A 27,427-nucleotide genomic window follows, 5' to 3' on the forward strand; every position below is an offset into this window, starting at 1 on the left:
TACAGACGGTGGTATTTTTTTGGATAAATTAACAGGCAATCTTAGGTCAATTTCATCCCAAACATTTCGAGGTCATCCGCAGATTACGCTCCCCTCGAAAATGTGAAGTGTACCCATATTCAGTCCTGCTGATGGTTCACAAGTTGCCACTACTGTATTTCAGTACTACGGTGCGGGAGGTTGAAACGTTTGGTTCTATCCTTTCCTAATGGACGCTAATGTGATCACACCTGGGCTGTACACCTTACTAGTGGAGACGTCCCGACATGTTTCGTAAAATGTCCTTTTAAGTTTTCTAAGATGAATCAGCATAACTGTCAATGTTCCCACTCAGAAATCCGACAGTTTGGTGTGAAATTAGTTTCCCAAATGTGTTGCATACATTCCTGAGCATATATTAACTCGATGACAAGAAAACCCGAAAACGGCGTTTTATCTCGATTCAGTGGGAAAATTTTCCTTCAGAGTACACTTGAGTAAAAGCAAAGACTTGAAGACAAACGGGAATATGACAGAAATACTGGATGATTTGACAACAGTTCACTCAACCGATACAATACTCTAAAATACAAGGTGCGGAATATCACCAAATTAATGGTAATGGGAACTTTACGAAGAAGACAATAAACAAATAAATGCAAGTCTGAAAATTCCCTTTGAAAGTTTCGTGGAACCCCGGTTGTGTACATCAATGTATTTACTGGTGGATAGAATAAGATGAGAACACTGTTAATTGACCTAATAAAGCCACTATAGGGCGATTTTATTTATCTACACTAGCATGAGCAACACCTTTTGATAGTCACTAAAGAGGAAACTGCATAGACCGAACGTTACTCCTCTGAGTGGAGGAACTCAGCCTTAAGGACGGGCTCTGTGCTCCGCGGCACCGATACTAACACAGCAATCCCGATGGTGGTGATATAGAGGAAGAAAAACAGTCTGTCCAACACCAGAGCCAGGGTCCGCCACTCCATGGCGATGAGACTTTTTCTGTGGATTTCCTTCTGTCGATTGACAAACATTTTCACGTAGCGTTTCACCTCTCGAACATCACGCTCCAAAGTTACTGTGGATTCCAGTAAGTCAGGAGAATCATCTGACTCTCCGGCCTGGGCTTTGCCTGGGGTTGGAACTAATCCACGGTGATTCTTTTTCGACGGTCGTTGTGAAGCTACCGGTTCATTCACTGTAGTCGGTTGCTCACAACCGTCACGAGGCCCCATGCAGCTGCAAGTCACAGTGTCAAAATAACTCGGATACATTGGTCCCATCACCTTACCAGCTTGTGGAAACGGCGGTCCGCCACCATACATTTGAGGACAGGCACCCTGAATACAATCCGGACGAAGGCGGTTGTTCGCCCCATAGTACCCTACTCGACTATCTTCTGCAGTTGGTGTGTAATTGAGAAAGAATTTGTTCCCAACATGCTCGGGTATAGTAGGTTTGGAGCGCCCTTTCACTGAAGTTCCTCGAGGTGAGCAGGGTACGACGGGCTTCTTCACATCGGGCAGAGGTATGCGCTGTCGAACGTAGACTAGTCGTCCGATTCCTTCAATGACTATCTGTTGAAGATATAAGTGTGGAGTGATCAGTTGTTTACAATACGAACTGACTGCAGACTTACAAAGTTATGCTCTGTGTTACCTCGGCCAACGAAGTTGACTGGAAATACTGACTGTCCCAGCCTTTTTCGTTACCCCAGGTGTCAGTTATTCTCACTGATAATTGAGTAATCCTGTGCATGTACTACGCTGATCTTGCGGTGGTGGAAAGTGGGTAAGCTAAACCGGATAAGTTCACGATAAGTGGTTGATTCGTTCATAACGCATGATCGAGTGAACGATGATGCATTGTCGACTATCATGCAAAAATGGTCTGCCGACAATTTCAGATGCTTGAGATCTTTTTGCTGAGTATCCTACATCACGTGGGCAAGTGAAAGTCCAAGTAAGCAGGAGCTCATGGAACATGAGTTGCCCCGAAATACCGAGTCTAGTGAATGCCAAGCCATAAATTGAAAGTAACCTCACTGTCAGACAACGTTCACTGTATTCCCTGGTTTACCACTAACAACAACGCCTTGTGATGCCAAAGATTCGTCTTCATGAAATTCCTGAAGAGATCTTTTGATGTTGAGGATGACACAGTCAGTTGACTCAAGTCATCCAGTAAAACTATGTCAGCCAGCTGCCGCTTTCATCTGCCAGTGAGCAATGCACCTTCACTGCTGCATCGTGATGCTACGTAGACTGTTAATCCTTCGCCTAGAAGTTGGGAGTATTTTACCAGACAAAATCGCATGCATTAGGTGTGATCTGTATGAATTGTTCCTGCCATACCGACCAGGCTTGTCAACGCATCCCAAAGGGGTGCACTGCGACCGTCACTTGACCCTTGTCTATATCCGAATATGGTAGACGAGTACAGTCGATTTTTTAATACTTATGGGGATATGTCTCATTAATGAGCTCTAAAGACGGCGAAGTTCGAGCCCGGTCTCCGCCTTTGTTATAAAATGACCACGATGTACCCATAAGGCAACAACATTATTCAACCGAGAGTAGGCTGGATGCACATAGTGGATCTCGGACCATAGTGAAGATTTTCCTTGCATTTACGTTTTTAAGTGCATACACCTCTCTTGAACTTACTGGATCGAAGTCCACCCAACAACTCCGTATCGGTTTCCCCCACTATGGCCATTTTGGGCTGCTCCGTGTTGTATCTTCTGCCAGAAAAACCATGTGACAAGTTCTCCTCTAACGGGTGTAAGATCTACAGTAGATTTGTTCCTGTTCAGACAGCTACACAGCTTATCTCCTCAAATTAAGTAAAGCACATAAGTAACACATCAAATACACACAAGATTGCTGAAAACTCATCGACAGCCCACGATCGGTTACGTTCTTCTTGGGGCTCATCAGGTAGGCGCAGTCCCTGAGTTTTCCGTCAACCTTATGATCTACTTGAACCCAAATTGCACTGTTTTCGAGAAATACACTCCTTTATGAAAATATACTGCGATATCTTGAATATCGTGACAACTGAATCATGAGGCGGTCTGTGTGCAGCACTTTCAGTTGCAGAATATCATAAACGAGAGATTCAGTTGAGTCTCCCGTGAAAACCAAATTGATTTGCAAATGAGTGTATTTCTCGACATCACATACACTTTTTTTGAAGAAGTGCATCATGTTCCAACGTCCTTTGCTGCCACTGAAGCGACTGTTTATTTTATTTTCCTGTCAGGAGTCACCGCAACCGTTAGACTTGAAAAAAGAACCTAAAACGTGTCCCCCTACGTTGTTTGTTGCAGGCAGTGCAGGATGACTGTTCAAAACCTGATGACCTGTGTGCTGCAGATTATGTGGAAGCGTATTAGTGTGCTAATGACCACGAGGGACTCCGTTGGCTCTCCAGTTACAGCAATTTCGTAGTGCTCAAGGGTATCCTTTCACTCCTTCATTGCGGTACAAACAAGACGACGTACGGTTGCTATTTATGCCGAAGTGGGTATATAATCGAGTCATTCAGAGCGTAATAAATTTCACCTTCGCGTATCCGTACCACTCTGCGCTCGGGCAGTTTATCATCGTCAAACCCTACCCGATAGATTTCAGGCCCATATTCTGCATCGTAACACTCACCCTTCGAAGAAACGCTGGTACCGATCCGTTCCTATCTCCACGGAAATAGAGATGAATGACGAGAGTCGCCAAAAACGTTGATAAGGTGATCATGATCATATTTAAGCAGAAGAAAACACCTGGAAATCAGAAAGGGATGGACAAATGAGAGTTTGATTGCACTCGGCTGGTGAAATAGTGGTTGGAAGAGCCCAACCACTGGAAAATCGCATTTGGTTAAGTAACTTTGCAGTCCTTCATTACTGTCGGAAACGACACCTCTACTCCAGAGAGAAGAGTCTGCCTACCTCCGTGAATTGTTGGCATTGAAAGACACTGATGCCTTTACTGGAATCACATAATGATTGCTTAGGCAAAAGGGAGCATGCAACTGTGGTAGGCTTAAGCACCAATCTCTATGAGCTTTTGTTTTTCACCCAGAGTTTCCAGGAAGGCAGTGGATATGAGGGATGTGACGATGGCAACCAGACGGTTGCCGCACATAAACCACAAAGGCAAAGGTCAAATTCTCCAGTTTGATGCAATTACAGTGATAGACACCAGCTCACAAGTTTTGGACCGAGGTTATTCATTGGCACAAAGCCAGGCCAATTTTGTTTCGGTGAAATCCGGGTGCTCATTAATTTCTGCTAAATTAAGGTTGTATGGCTGTGAACGTCATTCGTAGGAGATGGATTCTTTGTCCGTCAAAGTTAAAGGTAGCTCTCTAATGCGACCAGAGTCGTCTGGTCCTTGAAGTCATAATAGAAAGGTCATTTAGCATTTGTTCTATGTGAATGTGAGTTACTTGCATGTGTCGGTCAGTTTGCACTAAAATCGGTCACAGTGGGAATTAAGTCTAGGCACTGCATGAGGGGAGAGTGCTGATTTCTTGTACGAAAATATGTTGATGGCAGTCAAGCTGCTGTGGGACTAGTGTTGTCCATCATTTTCCATCATTTTCATTCGTTCTATTTCCTCTATCTTTGGAGATTCCCTCTATCACGGGTTGATATTCGATTTGGGACTTGAAAGCAGAGTATCTATCCTACAGATTGCTGTCGAGAATCATCCACACGCAGGAAGAGCGAGTGCAGCACATTCAGGAAGGGCGAAATCGGTAGTGGGCTGTCGAAGAGTTTTCAGCAACCTTATGAGTAGTGTCTCAAGAGGGAGTTGCATATATGCACCCATCATTGGGCTACGTCATTGCTGAAGTCGAAACCACTAAGTATATCTGTCCCTAAGATTGACATCATTAGCTCAAGCCGATTTCCATTAGAAAAAATAATTTCGGTCTTTGTTAGTGGTAATCCCGATGTGATATTCGATAACAAAATAACCAGATGCATGTTTGGGTCAGTCTCTGTAATAAACGTCTCATTCTCAGTGTTCTTTTCAAGAGCGCACATTCTCAGGACTGGTGAGAATATCGCTTTCCTTGAGAATGGACTCTCCTTGATGATCTGCTCTTCCGTAGCGTTTTTCTGAATGAGGTGCTATGATGGAAAGAGCGAAAGGAACTATTCTACCCATATACTAGTAATGAAACTGGATATGACCACCGTGTAAAACGGTCAAGGGAAAAATAGTCAACCTTTTGTCATTGGTTGCCGTGCAAAGCTGAAAATATTTACACTTTACCTGACAGAAGACAAACAAATAAAAATACGGAACGTATTCAATATACTTTCTGGTTTGATTTGTCATTAGTTTTATGACGGGCGTTTATCAGCTGTTGTCCATTCTTACAAGGTGGTTCAGTTTCTTATTGATTTCTGTGCAGGATATTCGGACATCAGGCGCGCAAACTTTTTAAAATATATTATGAAATCTGGCTGTGATTTTCTGGGTAAATATATTCTTCCAACAGTCCTGTTATGGGCTGCAATCTTGAAGAAAACTGCATTAGGGAAGTAATCTACTGAACGGCACCCCACAACCTACTTTAATCAAGTGGAATGTCTAGTGCAGTTCCCTAAAGCTTTTCGAGCAAGAAACGGGTGAGTGCATTGACGTGGTTCATCAAATTAGCCAATCGTAAGCACGTGCTTATACACTTCTGGGAATGCACAGACGTCGCGTATAAGCTTTGTGCTTTGTTTCGTATCACAACACAAGTCGCATGAAGCGTATATTTTCTGTATCCCTTCTTCACTCTCGGACATATACGAAATGAGAAAATCGGTAGGCTTCGGAACAGTTTATTTCAGAATAAATTTCAGTAGTTAAGACTGAACTCGCATTAGTTTGGAAATTAGCACCAGTTAGGCGAGTCACGTGCTCCTATCACTTGACTTACCGGTCATGTGAGCTCTTACGCCTGTATGGCTTGTTTTGAAATACAGATTTCAAGGTGGCGAACTCTTATGTCAGTGGCTTCTACAGTAGTTACAATCCTCGTTCGGCAAGTTTTCCGGCACTTTGTAGATAGATGCAGAGTCTGTTACGGTACTCCATGGTTCCCAATTCTGAAGCAATATAGCAAAATCCTAGGTCACTCACCCTTAAAAGCCTCATAAATTTCCTTGCAAAAATTCTCTTATTACTCCGTGAAAGAAGCTAACAATTTATTGGATTTCTGTCCAAAAAGGTTATGATTCGTAATTACCTTTACGGGAAATTTCCAATTACTGTCTTGAACTCCGAAAAAAACTAGAATTTTCTACCGAGAGATATGCTTTCCTTGCTTTCCTTGAAAAATCAAAGTTCGTTCTCATAGTGTGCTGCAATTCGATTGAACGTAGAAGATTCATCGAGAATATCGTTTGACTCATGTCATCAAGAACTATTGCTGTCGGGGCGGAAGGTTATCTTTCTTCCAGTTCAACGGGAGCAGTTGTAGTGTCCTGGCGGCGCGTGCAGGCTACCGGAAGCCATCGATCGTTCAGGTGGTCAGCTTGGACTGGTCTCAACAAATCTATCTGTTTGTCCACACTCGTCACCAACTCAGCAAGGTGCTTCATCTATCTCAGGCAGTCCGTCTGCTTCATTTCTCCAACTAAGACATCTGGGATCGCCTGACTGAGTGGAACCGGAATGACGAAGGCATTGAGTTCGCGTCCGTCGGAAGCCCGAGGCGACAGACGCAGCGACGGCACCAAGTGTAGTAGTCCCTACTGGCGATCTCCGGTTCTATTAGGTAGCTGTAGCTGCTGCAAACAAGGCCAAACTTAACGATTTTTCCGGTCCTGTTGGCTGTTCACGTCTTGTCCATCAATCCAGGGGTAGACATAGGACGACCACGATAGAACGTTGAATGTGAGGATCCATACTCAATGAAACCTCAGTGCTCCACAAAGAGAGCGGCAAAAAGAAACTAATAGTTTTCCCCATCTTCCATAGGGCGTATACCGGGTTGGAGCTGTTTGAGATCGCCTAGTGTCCAGTCCACAAGAGGATGTAGGATAATTTCAGCAAGATTACTGGCGGTTAGGCCGACACAAATATTTCGAGTTCATCTCACAGCCGCACGATTGACGACTTTTGGGGGTTCAACCAAAAACAGAACCATGTTGATGCAACTCGGGTTCTGTAAACCAGAACTGGCGATTATAAAGGTACGTTTTCTGTTCTTGCTTCAGAATCTTAGTAGTAGATAGTACAGAGGACAGTTACAGCGCGATGCGATTGTACCATAATATACGGTTAAAACGTGTGAAAGTGCATAAACGGATGACCAATCCAACCTACCAATGAGTGGAAAGTTCCTTACGGCACTCGGAGTTGACTCGGCCAACAGGAGCAGCAAGATGAAGAAAGCGACAAAAATGTTCATTCCTGGGTAAGATGAGAAAAAGGGCGCTCGATTAGCTCGTTTAGTATCACTTAGTCCTTTGACGATTAAAAGAAAGCAGGCTGATGGTGAAATGGCCCACTAATTTCATGGTTACTCCATACTTAATACACAGGTGGATGTATTTTGGTCCCATTTCAATCCTATGGGACGAGTTAACTGTGGCTTGTCACGCTCAATGGCGTAACACAGGACAATGGAGCTTTTAGAGTTTAAATGATATCAGTCTACGAAGGGAGACCGGTGAACACCACAGCAGTTTCATTTTTGTTGGAATCACCAGTAGTATGTCACGCAAATCTTTGGCGAGATTCAAGGCCGCCATCTACACGTTAGCAGTTCTACACCACGTGGTACGACCAAGAGTGGCTGATCGGTAACGTGAATGTGACAGGATATAGCGCCTTTATGCTTCAGTCATGCAGTTCCCTCATATGATGCTGTGTTGACTTCTTGTTTGAATGACGAGATTTCAGACAGAAGACCTGAGCTACTCGTTGGAATTTTCTGTTCAATGTAGCCCGCTCATATGACACCTGGTCAGGATAATATGTGCATTTAAGGCGCTTTGGTCCGACGAGTTACAAACGGGCACGTCAGACCTGTTTCAAAGAATTTACTGCTGTTCAAAACATTCTACTGTTATTGTTCTCTCGAGCGGTTCGGTGGTACGTACACGAAATCTACACGGGCGACATCCGTACATCCCTAGTTAAAGTTTATATCGCTGGCGTTACGTGTTCTTGAACGCCCCAAATGACCGTATCGTATCTTTCGTCACCTTGAAATTAACTGACGAATTCACATGCGCCGGTGGCACCAAATAACTTGGCCGAATAGTGAGTACTTTGATAATACTCATCCGTGAGCGACTTCTAAGATGAATCACAGAGTCCTCAAACAAAATATCACTGACAGTCGTTGGACACCAATCAGCCCGTTAACCCAAACTCAGCTGTCTGGATTACTTGTGGTTTTGCTAAAACCGTCCGCGCAAGGTGGACCCAGCATTCAAAATTAACTGGTTGTTACTCTGACATTTCCCTGGCGAGTAAATATCCCGTGGTGACCTCGCAATTTTAGCCGTTGAACTTCATTTTAGAGGAATACACTCATTTACATACCAGCTTGGTTTTGACGGGAGACTCAGCTGGAACCCAGATAAATATCTCGTTCATGATGTTCTCAAGCAACTGAATGTGCTGCACCAGACCATCTCGATGTTTCAGTTGGTACGATATTCGAGATATGACGATGTGCTGTACAGATGCAGTGCACTATTCACAAGGTTCTTCAGTTTACTTAATGCAATACCATTTAGTTTTGTTTTCTTTGCATTGTGCTATATTAGCCGCTCACCCACCCTGTTTTATTGTAATGACGGCCTTAGCTTAAACTACGGTGATCTTTAAGACATGACTGACTGAAATCGATCTGCATTGATTATATATTAGCCGCTCACCCACTCTGTTTTATTGTAATGACGGCTTTAGCTTAAACTACGGTGATCTTTAAGATATGACTGACTGAAATCGATCTGCATTGATTTGTCCATCGGTAGGCAATACGCCTTATACTCGGCGTAAGCGCTAAATCGTGTGTTAGCAATCCTGAATCGATTATAGCATTCACTTTACTGAGTTGTACTGTACTTCACTATATTGCATTGTACTGTACTGTACTATACTATGCAGTACTCCAACCCATTAATGATGCCGTTCAGGACGGCTCGTTTCAGTGATTACTTAGGGAGCATCCTTTAGCGTTTGAAGAAATCCTACATTTTCAGTGTGGTTTTTTAGTGATCAGTAATACAAGTGAACATTGCTCTTACGATTCCATGGCAACTTTTCAGGCGGTGCATTTGAAAAAGTTGATAATGAGTTTGACTCGGAATTCTAACTTCCTTGTATCCTCCACGATGTCACTGCACAATACTTAAGTTCCGATTGAGTCTTCCATCTGCGGCAGTTGATATGTAAATGAGTAATTTTTCAGCTCAAAAGGCATAGTACCGATTCCAGGCAAGAAGTACTTTTTTTCTACTGATTATGACAAGGGGCTCAAGCTGTACATACACATGGTAGCTGGATTTCTGGCATTCCAAACACACATTAAATCCAGTCGTCGAGGTATGTGCTTTTCCTCAACCTAAGCAAAATCGAAAACTTTCTCTCGGTACACAGCTGCATCCGATTGATGTTTTGAGGATCAACCGCTCGAACTCGCCTTGCAAGTATTGGGTGACAGATGCACTCTGCGCCAGTTCAAGCGAAGTTTTACTGGCCTCACACCCAAACCAACGGCATTCTGCTGAATAATTACGTCCTCGAATTAGCATTTTACAGGAGTCACGCGATCAAACCACACCCTACAGTCATGAAATTGCAGGGCGTCACGGGTGACCCAATCTGTCGTCACAATACAAGCTCGTTCAACCATTTCCATTTTTGCGTGTCTGTGCCAAACTGACTGATCCCTTACTCTGTTGGACGGCCGCAGTGGACTTGCCTTATTCCTTTCATTCCCTGGGTCAGTAAACGCTTGACTGCTAACTACCCCCATTCATAGCATGCTTCTACTTTGGTGTGCTAATTTCCTGTAGTCTTTGGTCTTTTGTAAACAGGACTGATAACCGCCACATTAGTTGTGTTGAAAAGACGTGACTCTCTTAGGGTCAGGCAAATAGCAGTGATTTGAAGATGGAGTTTTCCGAGTCCTTGAAAATACGTCTATTTCCCCTCTTGGATGCAAAATTGAACGAACGGACAAAATAAACATACCTGTTAGAGTCCATCGCTTATAAGAAGGATTTTGAAGGCTTGTCCACTCTGTGTGTGTGTGTGTCAGTACGGAGAACTAATAACATTTCCAGACTGTAGGACATATTTTGATGTAAAAACGTACTTGGGAAAAGGAAGCCACACTAAGTGGCCACGGCGAACAGTAGTGTTAAAGCTCTTCTAACGACGCATGAACGTCACTCCGATGCTAAAAACACTTACCTAACATCATCTTCGCGGGTGATTCCGGTGGAAGCCAGAAGACAACCAGAGTGAGCGATGACAATAAGACACATGGAATAACCAACATGAAGACGTAGAAGCTTGGATTTCTGCGTAGGCGTACGAGATAGCACAAAACCGGATATTCTCGATTCAGAGTTTGATTGCCGACGGTTTGGTTGCGACGTCGATATCTTTTCACTGATCGAATCTGTCGGTTGCATAAAAGTGCAACATTAATTAAATAACCCACAATTTACTGTTGAATAGTTTGGATTGATGGTCACCTTCAAGTTGTCTTCCTTACTGAAAAGAGCGGGGGTGAGTTCACCTGTGTGAATTCTAATTCGTGTGGGTTTAGCAGAGCGTCATGATCTGACTGACCACGTGCATGCATGTGAAGAACGATATGATGATATTTACTGGGTTGAAAAATACCACTCAAGTCCTCTACATCAAGGGCAAACGAAAGTCCGGAAGTCCACCCTGTTGGCATCCCACTCAGATTTGTCTTACTTTCGCATGCCACCTAAATGCAACCGGTGACACCCATGAAAGGTCACGAATAAGCATTGTTTTCCGATACTGTTTATCTGGCAAATGCATTCCCAGGTTATTTAAGTTAGACAAAGAGCCAGGTATATCCACCGGTACAAGCGTAAAAAGGGGGAAGTCAAATGGATTACGTCACAGCCAAACAGGTAGATTTTTTACTTATTAGACAAGGTGATCCTTCACAGAAAACAAGCTTTGTTCGTTTTCCTTGTCCTATTTTTCTACATGCCATCAAAATCGGGCCGCATACCATGACGCGGCGGTTAGTTGTTGTGTGAACCATGGCGTGGTAGCACACATACCAGTAGGCTAGACTCGTAGTTCGTTTGCCCAACTGTCGCCTGTGGCGTACTTCAGTTCCGATTCCAACATCACAAAAATCACGAATTAACGTTAGGTTCAACTCAAGCCTGAAAGACACTGAGTTAGTAGATAGGGCTTCGAGGCCTTGGATACTTTGGTAAGACAAGAGTAGTAGCGTGGAAACATTTGTGGGTGGGTTTCAGGGTTTTAAACCCTGAACGAAAGCAACACCAGTCCTCATATACATCCAGTATTCTCTTCAGATAGCCAGATTCTCATTTGCTGAATACGGGTCTAAATAAGAAACCTCAAGGTATTTGCGTAATGCACTACTCATTAGGTTGCTGAAGATTCTTCGACAACCCACGACCGGTTTGGGCCTCAAGGTAAGTCTGATCATCATCAGATTTCCAAAAGATGCCATTGAACAAAAGCTCTAAAACAAGCAAGCAGCTGTAATGGAACAAGACAATTGACTAAGCATCATGAACAACTTCTTGATTTTTCCAACGTGAGATCAGATTGCTGGCCTACCTTCAACAAGAATTGCCACCATTAGTTACGTTCAATCAAAAAAGACCCTTTTTGGTGAGTATGCACAGTATCATTTTTGTTCTTCAAAAACGCAAACCAGGACAGGTCTTACTCACTTGCAGTTTGCGTTCTAACGGAGTGACATCTCTTTCAAGCTCGCCGTCGGTGCGCCATTCATTGCTTGGTACATAGTCGGAGAAGTCGACAAACGGTGACATTTGGGCTCCTTCATCTGAACTTGTCCACCAGATAATATCCATTTGTGTCTTGTCATAGGTCCACGAGCCGAACTCGAGCATGCAAACCTGGTTAGTGGGAATCAACGTAGTGCACTGAGATTAGTCTTGGTTTACTATTGCCTCGAAAGTGCACATCAGAAGCAAAACGCTGGCAATAGTTGATACATGGTTTATACAAATATAAGCATATTGTCCAGTAGTTCACATAAATCATCCTGGACGTCTATGACACCCCTTTGCATGGGGTAACGGATAAAGATGGACAGAATGGGTGTTGAATTTAACTTGACCTTATGGTAAGTTTACCATTCATCTGCTTACTCCAGTTGTTTTGCTTATCCGTACCCGCCATTCCCCTTGCAGCAGAGGCCGTCCCGTCCGACATTTGTGTATTGACATGTGTGAATGTGTGCAGCTGACCTACTTGCTTGTACGCGTTCGTATCCCGTTTTCGGAGGCTGCCTTGACTGGTTTTCTCATGAGCTTCATGTGATCGCAGAGCCAGTGAGAATAACGGGGCTGTCGTCCAAAGTATCGACCGCAACCCACACTACTGAGCCCTCATTCCGCCCGCCGTTGTTTGGGGTGCGGACGTTGACACTGCGCTGCGACGGTCGGTGAACTTGTTGACGCTACGAACGCGTTGTACATTTGAGGTTTGATGTACAAATGTGCTCACCCTTGTGTAAATAGTACCGTAGAATTTCGAACTCAATTATTCCTTTTGATATTCGGGATTGTCGAACCTACACGTCACTCGAAGTTCCGTTTCGGGAACCTCAACAATGGGGCGGAAACGAGTATTTGACACACCTGCCTTGTTTACCAGTATAATGGTTCCAGCTGGCATACTCACAGTTATCGTAGTACTATACAAGAAGGCCGACTCGCATCTACGCTTATTGCGATGGATCTACGTACGATAACTCTCGGATGTTTGTAAGCAAACCAGGATGGTCAAATTCCCTCCATTATTGACAACCTTATGCCACTATCGGACGGTAAGCGTAATGGTTCAAACAACCCCACCTCCTGTGGTGAATGTTGGTTTTCTGGGCAGATTTGAGCACGGAGCCTGGTTGCGTGAGGCAGATCGTTTATGGCTGCACTGCATCCTCTAAGACTGTAAACCCGTCATACCAATCGACTGAGTGAGTATTGCGCTGACAACAAGTGATCAGGTCCGTGGGATAACGACTGTCGTTCCCCTGATTCTTAATATGTTCCATTGGTTTACCAACATATACCCGCTGGTGAGTCCGTTGTGACGATCGTTAACCGGCTGCTCTGTTAAACAACCTTCTCGTCCATCTCCTACCTTGATCAGTTGAATGAGTCATGTACCCTTCCACGATAACTTTGAATAAACTTCTCGCGTGTAGCTTTGCATTTCCGGAAATTTGGAATTCCAAATCCTTAACTGTGAGTCGGTGAAAAGGGTTGTGAGCAACCAAAAAACAAGAACAAACTGGCCTCAGTACTGTGCTGTATATCTGCAATGTTGGTGTGTCTACCCCTTGATTACTAGTGAAAGCAAGAGAGCCGTCAGCTGTGGAGTTATCAGCAAACACGAACTAAGCAGTTACAAGACAAGCAGTTAGACAAGCGAGTAAATATCTCATCTGCAGAGTTTTTCGAAAAGTGAATATTTTCACGCAACCTCTTGAACTTTCCTAAAATCTACGCAGTTCAAGACAAGCAGTTAGACAAGCGAGTAAATATCTCATCTGCAGAGTTTTTCGAAAAGTGAATATTTTCACGCATCCTCTTGAACTTTCCCAAAATTCTATTAAGTAGTAAACAATAGCAAATGGACCCTGTAAAGCGGCTCCATAATTTTTGTCATAAAATTCACTTTCTTTCACATGTGGGGGCGGACCTTGCACACCAGAACACAGGCTACTCGGATGAATCATCGGTAGTATACAGTGTCACATTAGTATCAAATAATGTGTGTTATATGAGAGCTGGTATCATCGAACGTAGAAAAAGCACTGAGAAGAGGTGACACACCCAGTCTTACTTGACTAGAAACGCTAGGGTTATTGACTCTCTTCGAAAGGGTCTATCCTGGGAGTCACCGGGCGCAAGGATTCTTGACCAGATACCCACTTATATTCGCCTCTGTGTGGCACATCTGGCAATGTCTACGAAGGAGTCTTACAAGCAAAAATTGGTCGATGTCTGTTCGTCGTGTCTGCTTACTCCCCAACTGATTAGCTCTGACACCATCAAAGAAAACTTTTATGATGCCGTAAATGCATTGTCGCGGCGAGATAAAGGCTCAGACATTGTGGTGTTTGCCGATCTGAATGTACAAGTGGGCAGACTTAGCGTATCTGAGACTCAACTAGGAGGCCGACATGGACTGGACTCTGCATGTACGGATAAGAGCGAACGATAGTTTCAGCTGTGTGCTAACTGCAGATTGTTTTTATGCATCACTAACTTCCAAAATATCCGAAGTCGTCTCCCCACATGGTGTCCTCCAATGGTGTGCCCGCTACAAACTCAAATTGATCAAGTTGCCATCAGTTACCGATGGGGCGGATCAATAACTGACTGCTGGTCGTTTTGGAACACATTCGTGGATTCTGACCACGCGCTCGTTCGGAGTCACTTCTCCCTTCGTTTTCTAACAAGGTATTAACAAATCGCTTAGCAATGAGGAACTGGTAGATCCGGATATTAGGTGAGCTTACCAGAATCGTCTTCTGGAATCTCTTCCAGCTATCCCACCATAATGGGACAAGATCGCCACTTCTTTGAGCAATAGTGGAAGTTTTACCTGTGGTACTGCGCTACCCGACTCACCCAAATACTGGATATCAGACTTAACAGTTACACTGCTTAAATCTCTGAGAGATAACCCGAAAGGTCCCGAGCATATCTGGACAGGACGCTTGTGAGACGTCAAGTGAAAGTGGGCATGCGAGCGACCGTGGAGTCTGGTGGACACGGAATGCCAAGAAAATGGAAGATGTCCAGAGGGGTGGGAATGCCCGAAGATTATTTCAGTTGATCCTTGCGACCGGGCCCGGGGAACGATCTGTGAACAAAACCATCAAGGATCGGAGTCGAGCGACCGTCTTGAGTAGGAAAGAACGCCCAGACCGGTGGACCGAATAATTAGAACAACGATTATCGCGGCCAGCAGCTATCACACATCTGGAGCCCACAACTGTGGTAAAATCCTGGACGATGAACGTGGAACCCATTGCGACTCAAAGGGTTCATGATTGCATGTGTTCCCTCAAGCACCACCTAGCTTCTGGTTCGGATGGCCTCTCACCCGCACTGTTCAAAGACGGGGGTGAAGTCCTCAGTCAGCGCTTATCTGACCTGTTTGCTTGCATTTGGGAAAAGGAGGTTATCTCAGACAACTGGAGAGAGTCGATGATAGTGCCCACTTTCAAAACAGAGACTGGTAGTGATTGTAGTAACCAAATTGGGATCAGCTTGACTCCGGTCTTAATGATACAGATGGCGTCATTTGTGATTCGTCGCATTACGGTGGCTCGTGAAACACTCACCCGAGAGCACCAAGTGGAATTCCCGCTTGTTAGGGGTTGCTAGAACGTCAAGGTGCATTCGAATTGGTTGACCGACTGCTTCCCTTGACAAGGAATATCCTGTAACCTCCTGAATGTAATAAATTCTTTATATTCTCAGACTTCTGGACGTGTGAGAGCATACGGAGAGCTCTTTAAAAGTCTCCCACACAAAGTGATGTTCGTCAGGTGTGCCCGCTCTCACCATTCTTATTTAATCTCGTGATCGATGAATTAATCAGACGAACGCTGAAAGACCTTCAAAACCCCGGTTTTCAAATAGCCTCTGACAAAACTCTTGTCGATCTGAAATATGCAGATAACATCGTTCTCGTCTTCGAAGAGGATAAGGCGCAGTTGTCCTTGGATGAAATAACCATAGTCATCTCACCCTTTGGTATGCACTTTGCACCCACAAGGTGTGAGGTGTGATGCTCGTAGACATGCAGTCGCTGAACACGCCACCTACAATCCAGGGAGAGGCAATCGATGTTAAGGAGCGTTTTGCGCGTCTAGAAAGTTGTATCACTTCTGATTGTAGTGTGACAGATAAGGTCAATGCACGAATCTGCGTGACTCGGGTCGCGTTTGCTAATTTGAGGCAACCATGGCGTGAGAGTGGTTTATCCCTGAATCTCAAGGGACGTGTGTATCAAGCTACAGTGCGGGCTGCTTTGTTGTGACTGTGAGACGGCCTGCTCGAGCAGCTGAACTGAGATGTCTTCAGGTCTTCGACAACCAGAGCCATGTCTCGTGTGGGGTTGCGTCGGTGAATCTGCAACTGGGCACTTAGAAAGCGAGTTTTCGGATGTAACGGAGACGTCCATTGGAGAATGTGTCCAGTACCAGAAGCTGCGTTGGTTAGGCCATATTTTGCGTATGCCAAACCGTCGTTTTCACGTGCTCAATTCAGATTGGCGGATGCAGAGAGTTGACTCACCCTTGGGTTGACGGAAGGGTAAGAAAGATATTACAAAACGTTTGGGTGCTGTAGATGCCATTCGCCTTCCAAGATAGGGACCAAGTGATCCCCACTGAGCTTGGTTGGAGACGCTGGAAGATATGACTGCAAATCAATGTCATTGACGTTCTTGTTGTCAGTTTCTGTCCATATTGCCTGAATGACCACCTGGAGATGTAGGTACCTGGGAATGATTGTAGCAAGCTGATGCCAAGTCTCTTCTCCGTTAATTTTGTATTCTTTTCTCCAAAGTGAGGCTTTCGGGTGAATCATGGTTGTATGACAGCGAGGCATCAGTGTTTAACAGTGATGTCATGCTGTCGATGATGATGATGGTGATTATGATGATGATGATGATGATGATGATGATGATGATGATGATGATGATGAGGTTGATGGTGATGATGATGATGATATGATGATGAGATGATGATGATGATGATGATGATGATGATGATGATGATGAAAATGTGTATGAGAAGATATCTCGAAGTAAGTTAGTAGACCATTTAAAAGGTTGACCTGAGCAGAGTTAAGTGTCACAACCTAAGACCGAAGCCAATCCCAAAGATACTCACTTGCGTATCAAACGGAAAATAGGTTATCTCCACCTCACATGTGCTCTTGAAAAGTGCCTGTGGAATCCATAGTACTGATCCGTCGTTCTGTATAACAACGCGTGCCTCTCGGTGCTCTTTCAAACGTTCATCGGCGCTATTCAAGGGAAAAAAGACAATATGCCTCAAACAGCCGCGGATGGTTTTAATGACCGATACTACGGGTAGAAATTATGGGCGCAAAGGACATTTCAACGTATATTAATGATCGAAATCATCTGAAAAGAAAGAACGCGCGTTAACATCTTGAAATATCAGTCATAACCGATGAAACTATTGTAAAGGCAACACTAACTTTGGGTGGCAAGTATAGCCAAGTGGATAGTAAGTCCTGTATGTCACTATCTTGGGAAATTCATGAAGCTTACGAGACGTCACCCAGTTTTGCCACATCAACTTCTAGTGGAACGATACCTATCAAGTAGTTCATTTTAATATCCATTGTTACCCCTTGAGGACTGACTGATTTACGTCAGAACCGATGAGTTTACGACAAAAGGCATGAAACGGCCATCATCCTGATGTAGGAAAGAGAAGAATAGTACTATCCTGTAAAGAATTCTATAACTCTTTGGAACTTAAAACATACAAACCGAATGAAGCATTCGAGAACCCCACATATCACTGAGGTAGTTAAAAATGCACTTCCAAATTGTTACGGGGTCGCTTGTTAAAACCACTGCTTTTCAGTACTTTTGTATGTTTATTGGCATTTTAATACTGCTGGCTAGACTAAGTTTGAACTGTTACTACCAGTGTTTTCTCCTCAGATAAGCCCTCAGCTCACTTATTTGTTGTTGGTAGTAAAGGAGCAATAAGTTGAAAAACCAAAAGGTACTGTACAAGCTAATTGGAAAATGTTTGGGACCGACTGGGAAGTCATCGTTTCAGAGGGTTAGGTAAACAACCTGTGGATTTATTGCTGGGCAACGTTTCGCTTTTGACACAAAAGCTTCGTCAGGCCAAGTGAGTAAGTAAGTAGGTTGATTGGGTTTTAAGGCAGTCAGGGAACCAATCCGTGAGATTCCTTATGACTAGTGACTTGAGCAGTGCTGGGTGTTCAGTCTGATGTTCCTGATTGTTGATTAGTGGGTATGACTAAGATTTACGATAGATTGGTTAGGGGATGGATTCGTCTTTATGATGAACCCGGATTTTTCCTCCTTGCTTTTTTAGCTTAGGACACCTTAATGGGAAATTCCTCTTGGGTCGTTCACAGATTTTGTTCACCTGTGCTCGTCCAAGGGTGCTGGGACAATTGGTTTGGGGATGGGGGTGGGGTGGTTAATTGGATCTGACTCTACTTGGATCTTGTACTTTTAAACACAGGCGATCTCCCTGATAACTGCACACCGCCTCATGTCATCTCGGCTGATCTAAGACCGCTCTCCACACGTTTGCAAGATCTACCCCCTCTTAGCGAATATACACTTATTTGCAAACTAATTTGTTTTCTTTTTCGAGAGACTCACCTGGAACCCAGCCGAATCTCTCGTTTGTGATGTTCTCAGGCAACTGAATGTGCTGCCGCCTCATGTTTCAGTCGCTACGATATTCGAATTATCACGATACATGTATATCTTTGTAATGTACTACTCATAAGGTTTTACCCCCTCTATTCTATTCACACTGGGATGCTTGGTGATTTTCACCGCCTCGGCCACCAGTTGCTGTGGTGTGAATCTTAAACCCCGTCTCAGGATGTCCACTTTTTCTAAATCTATCCTATGCCCGGTGTCTAGAGCATGCCCTGCCATTGCTGAATCTTTGACTAACGCCTGCTATTCCTCTGCGTTTCTCGGTGGTCTGTTAATGGAACGCTTATACTCACCGATTCTGGTGTGCAATACCCTGGCTGTATGACCTATATAAACCTTCGTACAGTCGTTACATTTTTATTTTGTATACACACTTCCTAGTCCCATCAACCGAAAGGCAATCCTTTAAATGCACTAGTCATAAGGAATCTCACGGATTGGTTCCCTGACTGCCTTAAAACCCAATCAACCTACTTACTTACTCACTTGGCCTGACGAAGCTTTTGTGTCAAAAGCGAAACGTTGCCCAGCAATAAATCCACAGATTGTTTACCTAACCCCTCTGAAACGATACTATACAGCTGTTTCATCCTTATCCAGAATCACCAGCACTGCGCTTCTCACTAAACTCCAGGGAGTCTCAAACTTGCAATCTTCTGGTCGTTGGTTGAATGCTTACGCGTTTGGCCACGAGCGGCTGATCATCGCCATGATTGGTTCATACTTAGAGAGGGCCATGTTCCACTTATCCTTCAATCACGAGATCCACATCTCACGTGATCCCCTGTGTTGACTGGCTCCACTAGGGACGACTTATCGGATGGAAGTTCTACTCGGTTTATGCTGCACAATATTCAAGCGAGTTTGGTCGCATATGATTTAAGGTCATCTCAAGTAAGGTCTGAACCAAGGCACTTTTTAGCAACTAGCGACAAAGGGAATTCTTTGGACGTCCCGATGGAAGGTTGCAAACTGTGCGAATCTGAACAAACTTTCGTTCCGAAGAGCGAAGAAGCAGAAGTGAGCTGTCAATCAAGACAAGCTTTTGGGTTGCTAGTATTAACAATCAGTTTGTCTCCAGCTTGCGTCATAAACAGCGCAGTGTTTTGATTAGGAAAAGACCCGGTTAGCTGTCCCTAGGAATCCGACCAAGGGGAAGTGAGCGTTCTCGTTTGCAGCCTACGGTGAACGGGATCACCCCTAACATCATCTTTGAAGGGTGATTGTACATGTACCGCCAACTCGGCATTTTTTCAAGATTGAATCGAGGGTTAGGTCTGTCAGAAACATTCTGGAATTCATCAAACACACTGAACAATAGTACTCTATAGAGGAAAATGTTGGTAGCTCAGGTAGCGTAGATGGTCGTTGATTTGTCCACTGAGCTGGACAATTTGATTGATTGGTGATGAAACGTTGGTAAATGCAAACAATGGTATTTTATACTTCCTGTCCGGGCTCTCTTAGGTCAAGTGCAATAGAGCGAACACCAGCATAACTGAATCCCCTCAGTGATTCTCGCTTGAAAATTGAACTGCATTGTCCCAATAATTCACACGGATATGACAAACTGAGTGGAACAATATCTAAACTCACAAGTTGTACAGTTTGATATCCGGAGTCCATATATAGGAAGGAAATATCCGTACACTTCTAATATCCCCGTATTCGCTGTGGTTCCATGTGAGCAGCGAATCTTGCCATTGCTGAAACCGAAATAACACCACATTGTTTCACTTGCGGGATAAGGTGCAAAAGTACCTGTTTAAACCATCATTACGTAAAGAAGATGTTCAATCTAACTGGTTTCTCTCCTACAACATTCCCCCCTTAGAAGGAAGCACTTCAGGCATACCTCAAGTTTCAGTACTGTGAACATGGTACTCTCAAAGAAATGCGTTCAGGAAAACAAATTTTACCATTCAGTTTTCCTTGAAAACAGGAAAATCTATTTAGACAAACAGTAAACACGTTATCTGGCGAGCAAGCGGTTCAAAGTCATGTCTGCTACACTGAACCCATTTTCCTCGTTCCGTAGTGCAGAACAGACTGCATCTTACCCAGCCGAAACAGCCAAGATATGATGGGTTAGTCTCGGCTTGNTTAGTCTCGGCTTGTGGTTGCACTCTTTCCGTCCAATTTAACTTATACCTCGCCAATAGGATGATGGCTCTTCAAATTAACTGTTCCTCTCAATCGAAAAGCAAATTTGTGTACTCTACTAAAGCAGAGTAAAGCAGTCGAGAGATTTCACATAGATACGTCATTAGCCTGTGTCAGTTGTGGTGAACAATGAAGAGAACAGGAGGTAGTAAAATTCAGGCTGAAGCTCCCAAAGAAAGTTGTCTCGTGCAGTTGAGTGAATGTCTCCGGAACAAGAAGAATGGATCTGTCAGTGCCTTGTCCAACCTGAGAATACATCTTGAAATACTGCTTTTGCTTACAGTAAACTCACAGCTTTTGCCCTATGATTTCGTTTCTAACCCTAAATTTCCATGAATCCTCTATAACCTTGTCAGAAGCTGGCTTCATTCTGAGCACTAATCAAGAACTGAACATCAACCTGGAGTGGAGGAGTTCCGAGCAGTCCGGAAATGTGTTTCTCATGAAAGGAAAATGTTATGATTCGAAATATAAACCCAGTCCAACATAATACAGTGAGCCAATTTCCCGACAACCCGTTTAAATTGATGTAGCTAAACGAAAACCATACAAGGCAACCATCAAAAATCGAAAGTGCATGGTTTGCAGTGCAATTGTGGTAAAGTGTGGTTGGCATGCAGCCTCAACTGTTAAATATCTTTTGAGAAATCAAAAGTGGGTTTATGGGTGGAAAGTTTTATATGGTCTGGCCTGCACATAGTGGTCGTCATCTCCTATTCACGCTCTGTTTAAGCCACCGGAACGGTGTCTGCTGCCAGGGTGAACTGAGTGGAACTCGAAGATTTTAGAAATGTGTCTCCGGATTGCTTATACACTTCAACCGACCTCAAGCGACAGTGCTAACAATAACTGTCAGCCCAAGCTTAACATCTTCCGTTCTCTTCGTTAATGGTATGGAACAATTGTAGCACATAGCCAGTGGGTCTTCCAATGGTACTTGCTTCGACCTCTTGAAAAGGCGTCCTTCACAGACAGCTATTCAGAGGAACAAAATTTGGAGACTGCTAAACTGCAATCATTCTGGTACCGTCCAGTGTTCGGTACTGGGAATAATGGGACGTACGGATACGGCCGCATGCAAAACAGTGTGAACAGCGATGGTTTTCCGCTTGAATTACTCGAGACGAACTAAGGCAGATTGGTTGTTGTTTGTCGAGTGGTGAGTGCATGTGTGCAAACTTGGGACCGGCCCTACTTCGGGCCTGGTTAACTGACCGTCAAATTCTCTTGGTAGGCTTGTCTTCTAATTGGTCCATCTGCACGTGACCTCTGAGACTGGCCTGTTTAACTCCGACACGTTGACCGACACTCGCATAAGCCACTCTGACTCCAGGGTATTCCTGCCTCTGTTGTCCCGAAATTTGGCTGTGCTTTAATGTTCTGGTTGAGTCGCTGATATTTCGCAATTGGGGGGTGATTAGGTTGGACCTTTAGTTCGTCTAAGGTGAACTCTGGTTTACACTGCAGGTGTGTATGTTTCGATTACCGTAACTATACTGCTTTCAAGTCATATCAGTCACGTTGTGTGGGGATGTTATCTTCCTTCATGTACTGAAAAACGCTCAGCTAAATTTGGAAGTTCAAAGTGAGCAAATTTTAAGCTGACCTATCACACTGTCGTTTAACCACTCCAACCATCATCTCAACATTATTTTGTCAACCATATAAACCTTCTTTGAGTGGAGGCTAGTACTGGGGTAGGTTCCTGAACAGGTTACCTCTGCCTCTTCAACTTACTGTCATAAGCAGCTCCTCGACAGTCACACAACGGAGCTAAACCATGATCCAACTATATGTGCCTTGTTGTGATTACTAGTGTCCTGCTGAAACACCGTGTTTGACTGGCAGAGAAAACAACGTTATCGACTGAGAACTGGATGCGTACATAATTCACCGAAACCTGACAGGATATGGATCAATATGATAAACAATATGGCAAAGTAATAGCGCCACCCAAGATTATTTTGTCGTCATCACGTTTGGTACCACCGTCACGGGACAGACCATGTATCAGATGTCGCGCACACAGGCTCGCACACGTAGACTCGTGCACACAGACGCGTGCGCGCGAGAACACACACACAGGAGGGCAAGTGAACTGCGAATTTAAGGGTAGGCCAGTTGTGAGATGTGATCGTAATCGGCTTGAAGCGCACAGTGGTTGATGACACTGTCCTAAACGCTCACTCTTGGTTTGTTTTCTCACTGTTGACAGGTAGTGTATCCAATGCGCGTGTAGCATTTGGAAATCCCATACGCTCGCGCACAGTCATTCCCCACCTGTCCACTCAATTCAAAAGGATCGCCAGCGAACTCAACTATCATCACAAGAGCCAGCTAAGCTGATCGATTTTGAGCATTGCGCTAATTGGCTGACCCTACTCAGGCCAAAGAAGCGCTGTCTGGATGCTCCCTGAAGCCAACCTTGTCAGCCCCACGGCTGGAATCGACAGCAGTTGTTAGCCTTGGTCACCAGTGCACCTGAATTCTGCCCAGATCGAAGACAGATCCCCCCTAAATCCTAGATGTGAGGAGAAGCTAGTACACCGGGAGAGCATCAAACTGCTGACATGTATGACAGCCGTGTTACGTGTTGCTTGCATCTTAAACAAAACAACACAACCCAACACACGTGACTCCTGCTGAGTGTGGAAGTATTTAGGGATCAATGCAAGTCATCCTAATGCGCAGCTACTAATCGTTCGAATAAAACGCCGTGTTCTTTTTTTGGAGATTTGAACCGAGTGTAGCAGCCTTTCTTTTAAACGGGCCATAGGCCCACTGGACCACATACTTATGACGTTCGGTCTTTGTTCTCCAGACCTCTCCGCACATAGTTTGAATGACATGGCATATTCCGGTTATCCGAACTTCAGTTGCACTGCACGATCCCTCAACCTGCGTCACCCTATTTTCCAGTCCGGGGACAGCAAATGCACGATGACACAACACTGGTTGTTTGTCAACTGGCTGTTGATCTGTTCGCCATGCTTGGTAATCTGTTTGCAAGAACCACAAGAGACATCCTCAGTGTCAGATTGCTTCCACACTTGTCGGTACTTATGTGACTTCTAAAGCATGCTTGTTACACCTACTGTCATTCAAGCAGTAACCTTAGTGTACTTCAATCGGTCCGTTCACAACTTGTGCTGTGAAGTGAGCTGATTCTTTTGCTTTTGCTCATTTCACCTGCCCCACCCTTTTATCCCATTTCCACCAGGCCTCCTTCCGTTTGGATGGACGGTGAGACACCGCCCACTGTTGGGAATTCCATCCCTTCGATTTCAATTGTCCAGGTCAAATTAACCTAAGTCTATTACACCTGGAACAATACAAACTTACCTCTTGTTCAATGGCCCACGAAAGAGTCGAAAAGTGATTTCAAAACCTGATTTGCTTCCACTACTTTAAGTGCAACCTTGACAGTGGAACTCAATTGGGATTTCAAGTGTTGAGTGCTGAGTACCTGACTAAGTGGTGAAGATTAAAGTCACTTGAAGAATGACAGATTTAATGAAATTCAACTTCCAGAAACTCCTGTTCCGAAGCACCATTGTCACCTCAAAAATGTATTATAATTTGTCTGCAAGATTTATAATTCTTCACTGAGCTCAATAAGGTGCATGAAAACCGGTTGAGAAGGGTGGTTTTGTTCAGCTGCATCTCACCGCTTTGGCTGGTGGCTGACACGGAATTTCGGTTCAAGGTCGAGGCTGATGCTGATCTTGGCCAAATTACATAGTCATGAGCTGTTAGCTCCATTTATAACAAAAGGCGACAGGTGAGTAGATGTTTGACTCATGGAACAGGCGAAAAAACAGGTTGATATGCTGTCACATCATAGATGCCATGATCACGTGAGCGATTCTTCCATTCCTCTGTAACTTAGAAAAGGTCAACTTCATCTCGGTAGATCGTTTGTGAGTGACTCGAGACACCGTTCTGATGCAGCTGATGCACTGTAAGTGATGTAATTTATTCACATACTACGCTACTGAACGGTTCATGAGCTAGTGTTGAACCCGAGAAATTTTAAACAAGTAGGGTTTAGAATTTCGCAGAAATTATCTTGTCACAGCATTTCTGGCGACACAACGTGGTCATCCAGAGGCCACAGTTACTGGGCTGGTTCGGCAGAAAACAAATGAACTTTTGTCAAGCGAATGAGTTTACAGTACTCGGAAGTATTAGTAGCGTTGAAAAGAGAACCCATACTAACTACCGTGTGCGCCGACAGTTCGTCTGTCACGCTAATTGGACACGCCAGAAAAAACCGCCAGAGGTAACCATTTTGGGCCATCCTTAACCTGTGAACATCCTGGTTACCCGTATCCACACAGAAAACAGCTTCCATGCAAGCAAGTGCCCGCATTTCCTAATTTCTAGAAACATTATGGCCCCAGTTGGGCGCAGAAGGTCTGTAACTGTGAAGTACTTCTAGTAGAACTAGTACTTCAAGTGGAACATGAGGTTGACGGAAACTCGGGGACTGCGCCTACCTGATGAGCTTCAAGAAGGGCGAAACCGGTCGTGGGCATTCGAAGAATTTTCAGCAACCTTATGAGTAATGCATTACGAATATACATGTATCGTGATATCTCCAATATCGTAGCAACTGAAACATGAGGTGGCCTGGTGCAGCACATTCAGTTGCAGGGGAACATCATAAACGAGACTCAGCTGGGCTCCAGATGAGTCTCTCGCAAAACCAATTTTTTTTGCAAATGAGTGCACTTCACAGTACTATCCTGTTAAATGAACCCATCCCAGCAAAGTGCGAATTCAGGACACCTGGTGGGGAATACTCTCATACATAAGTGGGACACCTATAAAGTTGCACATGCCACAGAATGCAGGTGACAACATCACTCCTAACCCTTTAAATAGAGTCAAGGCTACTTGTTTCGCTCGCCCCCACACAGCAAGCTAAGCGAGTCCATCTGTGCTTCTTACTTCTCAAACCCTTGTTGTTCATGCGGTGTTGACGAGACTTAAACCGGTCGTGAAACAACCGTTGTAGGCTCGTCTACACTACCGTTTCCACAGGTCCGTGTGCATACAAGTTGACCATCTGCCAGTAGGGGCATATGCTGCTTCTCCTCTGCTGTTTACCTACATGGTATCCTCCAACCTAGCTGCAGTCAGATATATAAAGAACTCACCTCATATTAAGTAGTAACTAACCGCTAAAGATCAAGTCCTTATTGTCTTCTAGGAGATCTTTTGCTTCTTGAGGGTATCCTGTGGTGGTTACACAAGGGTTCACCAAGACGATTTCCTCAAGGTTAGCAGATTGTTTACTGGCAGAATACTATGCGTCTTCAATATTTCACAGTTGTATAGCACGAGACTATTCAACCTGTATCCGTACCAAGGATACTTTTAGAAACACTCAGTTCCGTTGGAAATCATCTGCGAGGCGCAACTAACGAGCCAAGATTGGGGGAATAAAACACAGAGGGGCAGATCACATCCTAGTTGGTAGGGTGCTACTAGGACTGTAGTTCTGCATGTATAAGCTCCATCTAAACCCCAAAACTCATATAAGGCAGTAAAAACCTAGAAGACTTTTGTATAGACAATAGACTGTTGAATTCCTTGAAAAACACAGAGACTGAGACAGCAAGAGGTAATCTTCTCATTGCACTTACATACATTGACCAGCAGTTGGTGCGCAGAATTTGTTTGTTCTCATCCAAATCGAGAATTTGAAACAACTGTAATCCGTAGGCCACAACAACTTGTATTTTGCTGTCATTCACTGGCCGTCCAACCACTCCAAACTGTTCGTAGCGATTGAGTAACATTCGTATGAGTGTTTTCTCTACCGATTTGACCTTCGTTACTGTGAAACAGAAAAGAGGAAGGAAGAAACAAATGCCTCATTCACCTACTATGCACAATACACACGACATACTGTTGAGGCATTCGAAATCAAACCATTTTCTCTCTCATTGCTGACATCCGGTCCTGGTGAATATACGTACTTTCGTATCATCATTTTTTGTGCAAAAATTTCACGTTCCCGTGTTTTTGAAAGGATAGTTTCACTTAATAAAGGGTTCTTTTTATATAATATTCGGTTTGGTTTATTATGTTTCAGGTGGTGTTGAGTTTTGTCATTCGGCCAGGCGGTGAGATCTTACCACTTCGAGTCCCACTTAAGCCTTTCTGTCCAGAATACAGGGGTCTCCCATAATACAAACAGGAAAACTTGGGATTATTCTCCTTGCCCCTCAGTGATGCTTTCACTGGGCATCTGGACTGGCACTGTGTCACACGTACTAGTAAATTATTACATAGGCACGGAAAATTACTACGCTTTGCAGTCATTTTCGGTAGCTGAACCTTGCCTAATAAGTATCAGACTGAACTGTTGTGCCAGTAGTTTTTGCAATGGACTTCCCCTGTTCGAAGTTTATGTGCTACTTTCTAATTTTATCAGTAGTTAAAACTATTGCGATCAATCTGCAGCAAGGAGCCTGCACAACTGCGTCTCACGGAATCCAAAGATGACATCTCTCTTACGAAAT

The 27,427-nt window shown here is 44.2% G+C and overlaps 1 protein-coding gene across 1 annotated transcript in view; it reads right to left on the reverse strand.

Annotated features, from left to right (window-relative positions):
- Nucleotides 1-833: 833 nt before the first annotated feature.
- Nucleotides 834-27,427, reverse strand: part of T265_06210 (hypothetical protein) — a gene marked incomplete at both ends in the record, with an annotated part of 37,210 nt that continues 10,616 nt past the window's right edge. The window contains 6 exons of the mRNA XM_009171418.1: nucleotides 834-1,568; nucleotides 3,654-3,772; nucleotides 10,434-10,644; nucleotides 11,942-12,130; nucleotides 17,155-17,290; nucleotides 26,550-26,739. Coding sequence (XP_009169682.1) covers nucleotides 834-1,568; nucleotides 3,654-3,772; nucleotides 10,434-10,644; nucleotides 11,942-12,130; nucleotides 17,155-17,290; nucleotides 26,550-26,739 — 1,580 coding nt within the window. The remainder of the gene's footprint in view (nucleotides 1,569-3,653; nucleotides 3,773-10,433; nucleotides 10,645-11,941; nucleotides 12,131-17,154; nucleotides 17,291-26,549; nucleotides 26,740-27,427) is intronic.

This window comes from Opisthorchis viverrini (genome assembly GCF_000715545.1).
Source record: "Opisthorchis viverrini unplaced genomic scaffold opera_v5_128, whole genome shotgun sequence".
NCBI lineage: Eukaryota > Metazoa > Platyhelminthes > Trematoda > Opisthorchiida > Opisthorchiidae > Opisthorchis > Opisthorchis viverrini.